Source organism: Rhagoletis zephyria, unplaced genomic scaffold, assembly GCF_001687245.7.
Source record: "Rhagoletis zephyria isolate East Lansing unplaced genomic scaffold, Rhagoletis_zephyria_1.1 Rzeph_scaffold_00633, whole genome shotgun sequence".
NCBI lineage: Eukaryota > Metazoa > Arthropoda > Insecta > Diptera > Tephritidae > Rhagoletis > Rhagoletis zephyria.
Genome location: NW_016157717.1, coordinates 96,113 through 99,676, shown reverse-complemented (window position 1 = coordinate 99,676; position 3,564 = coordinate 96,113). Strand labels below are relative to the sequence as shown.

At 34.2% G+C, this 3,564-nt stretch overlaps 1 protein-coding gene across 1 annotated transcript in view; it reads left to right on the top strand.

The window, feature by feature from the left end:
- Positions 1-1,937, top strand: part of LOC108360813 (SAFB-like transcription modulator) — an 8,404-nt gene extending 6,467 nt beyond the window's left edge. Inside the window, exon 3 of the mRNA XM_017613255.1 lies at positions 1,914-1,937. Within this exon, the coding sequence (XP_017468744.1) occupies positions 1,914-1,937 (24 nt within the window). The remainder of the gene's footprint in view (positions 1-1,913) is intronic.
- The last annotated feature ends 1,627 nt before the right edge of the window (positions 1,938-3,564 follow it).

Here is a 3,564-nt window from a genome sequence, read left to right as displayed (position 1 = left end):
CAAATTCTATGGGACTGAGAAATATTATTTTCTACTTTTTAGTCTTTTCATTCTGATCATTTATGTATACATTTGTCTATATCTATCTCGATTCGTTTTGCCTGTTACAAACAACCGTTATGTGAACAAAGTTATAATACCCTTGTGCAAAAGTACGCTCGGGTATAAAAAGAAGGTAGTTTCAATAAATAACTTTTTGACGGATACTGAGATTTTTGAAGCTTCATAATTTGTTCATGTTGCTAGCAGCGTTACCATATTGTTTATATTTACAAACAAATTAAGGAATTTCGAGATGGAACTTTCTTTCACAATAAATGGGTGTAAATATTTTAGTCTTTTTAGATGAACAGGTTCTACAATTCTTTTCCGAGTGTTTTTTTAGCCCCTGCCAATTTGAATTCAATTTTATTGAAATTCACTCGGAAGTGAGTTGCAGAACCTGCCTGGAAACGAAACAAGTCCAGTGCATGATATACATATGTATGTATTGAAAATATGTACACACAAAGAATGCAATTTTACCTCGAAATGCAACGGATAATGGCATATGTGCTTACGTGTACGGTATTTCTCGACCCTACCCTGAAACTAAAAAGTAATCTACTTGTACGTAAGTTGCGTTAACGTTATTAAAAGTTTTTATTTAATAAATTCAACAAACCATGAAGACGTTACTTTTCTCATCTTTTTATATTCTTATTTAATTCTGTTCTCTTTTAACTTTAGATTTAAATATCGATTTGAAAAAAAATCATTTTACAGTACTTTCCTCTAGAGTCACATTTGAATTGCACAATAAGTTAAAAAAAAAATCGGTCTTGTTAACTTGTCACCATCAATGTTGAGAACATATATACAGATATTTTAGAAGGCTTTCCTTGCTCACGCCGCAGGGGGCTCAAGCCATTTTTGTCTCACAAAAGGAAGCCGTGGAAATTTAAAAAAATTTTTACCGTCTTCCTTGCAGTGGTATTTTGTTTTTTTGCAGCTTCGAAATGCGCAGCTCATTTTTGCTTTTATTATTTTAAAAAATAATTTTATTTTGTGCTTTGTCGACGAAGTTCTTTTCAGAAAAAATTTTATTATAATTTACAATTTGGTAGGTTGATTTTGAAGAAAATGTCATAATCTCAGCAAAAGTCAAATGGCTAACATGGCTGTCATTAAGTGAAACTCTTCTTTTTATTATTATTACCTCCCTTTTATTAGCTCGGGATGTAACTATGTAATATTGATGCGCCTAAAAGATGCAGCGATTTCTATTCTCATGTTACATACCTGGTGACAGTAGGAATGGAAATTATAATAGCGAGGTTTTAGTTTTTTAAACTATAATTTTATTTCTACCATGCACGCAATTGTTCAGTTGATCAGAATTACAGTTACTGAGCTGTTGCGCCCGCTGAACGTGACCATTGTGTTGAAAATTAATTTTTTATTTTATTTCTACCATGCACGCAACTGTTCAGTTGATCAGAATTACAGTTACTGAGCTGTTGCGCCCGCTGAACGTGACCATTGTGTTGAAAATTAATTTTTTATTTTATTTCTACCATGCACGCAACTGTTCAGTTGATCAGAATTACAGTTACTGAGCTGTTGCGCCCGCTGAACGTGACCATTGTGTTGAAAATTAATTTTTTATTTTATTTCTACCATGCACGCAACTGTTCAGTTGATCAGAATTACAGTTACTGAGCTGTTGCGCCCGCTGAACGTGACCATTGTGTTGAAAAATTAATTTTTTAGAATTTCTTGCTTTCTCTAGCGGTCTACCGCTTCTCTATTATTGGTTGACAACCCCAATTTAAAAAAGTCCGCGTCGGTTTGAAAGCGGCAGAAATGTAAGATTTGTATTCTTTTTATATTTTTAAATAATTGTTATTATTTAAACCCGTTTTCTTTTGTAGCACTTCGAAGAGGAGTGGTATTAAAAGGTATGAAGTTTACTTAATTTGAATTAATTTTAACAGATCTTTTTGAAGATATTTTTACGACTGTGAAGAAAATGTCCCCCACCGAAACAACATACAACTTCACTGGAAAAAAATTAATCTTAATTAATTAATTAACTTTTCGGCGAAAGTGGACCACCTAAAGTGACCACTAGTGGACACAAAGTGAACCACTATTAAAAGTTTAAGAGTTTTGTTATATAGAACTAATTCTACCCTGTATCTGTAACAATCAACATCTGAATTTCTTTGTTAAAAGGAGATAATAAATAAAAAACATGTTTTTTATTAATACATATACATATACGTAAATGTATGTATAATAGAGACACTAATTACACTGGTCTACAAATTTCAACTTTTTTTCTGCGAATAAGACGGGACCTGGTGTTTCTGAACGGATTTTTCGTGCTGAACACGAATCCGGGGTCAAAAATGTCCCATCACGTCACGTTTTCGAGAAAAAAGGGGTTGAAACCCCTAAAAACAGCGTTTTTGGCCATTTTCGAAAAATTATAGAGCTGAACCCTGACGTGGTACAAATTTTGCATATATCAGAAATTAAAGGCTAAACCGTGCCCTTTCGAATGAGCCCTATGCCGAATTGATCGCGTGCACCCTTAAAGCAGGGGGTGTATTTGTGTTTAGGGGTGCAGGAAAAATTGATCACAGAAAGAATTTAATCTTAAACGATCATAGAAAATTAATAATGCCAAGGTTTTAACTATATTAAAAGTCGCTGATTACGAATCTGCAGTTAGATTTTAAAAATTTAAGATGACGGGTCGAATATGGTGGATATAAAAATTGGACTCCTAGACACAAATACACCCCCTGATCTAAGGGTGCATGCGATTAATTCGGCATAGGGCTCATTCGAAAGGGCACGATTTAGCCTTTAATTTCTGACATATACAAAGTTTGTAGCACGTCAGGGTTCAGCTCTACAATTTTTCAAAAATGGCCAAAAACGCTGTTTTTAGGGGTTTCAACCCCTTTTTTCTCGAAAACGTGACGTGATGGGAAGTTTTGGACCCCAGATTCGTGTTCAGCACGAAAAATCCGTTCGGAAACACCAGGTCCCGTCTTATTCGCAAAACCCTTGTAGACCAGTGTTATTTATGACTTCTGACCATTTAGTTTTTCTTTATTTATTTATAATTTACTTTTTAAAAAATTTTGTTTATACTACAACCAACCAAATAGACCAGTAAGTTGCAAATCTTGTACAAGATTTATTAACAATCGCCAACTTTCGAAAAATTGACATCAAAATTTCAAACTTTTCAACCCGAATTTCTAGAAAAAACTCGGGTATACATTTGTATAGCCCATTTAATTTTAGTATCGTATTGAACTAGGAATTCGCGTTGATTTTTGATTTCTTGTTAGGTGGTGCTCATTTTCTTCCACATGTGTAAAAACACGTACTTTGTATGGAAGAAAATGTGTAATACCGACAGCAATTCAGACACATTTCACTTCGATCGTCTTCGAAACACTTCGATTTTTCAAGCGCTTCGCTTCCCTTAAAAATTCGCTCGCGGCAACAATGGTTTCGAACCATAGGCACGCCTATGCTCTGCTCACTCGGCCANTCCAAATT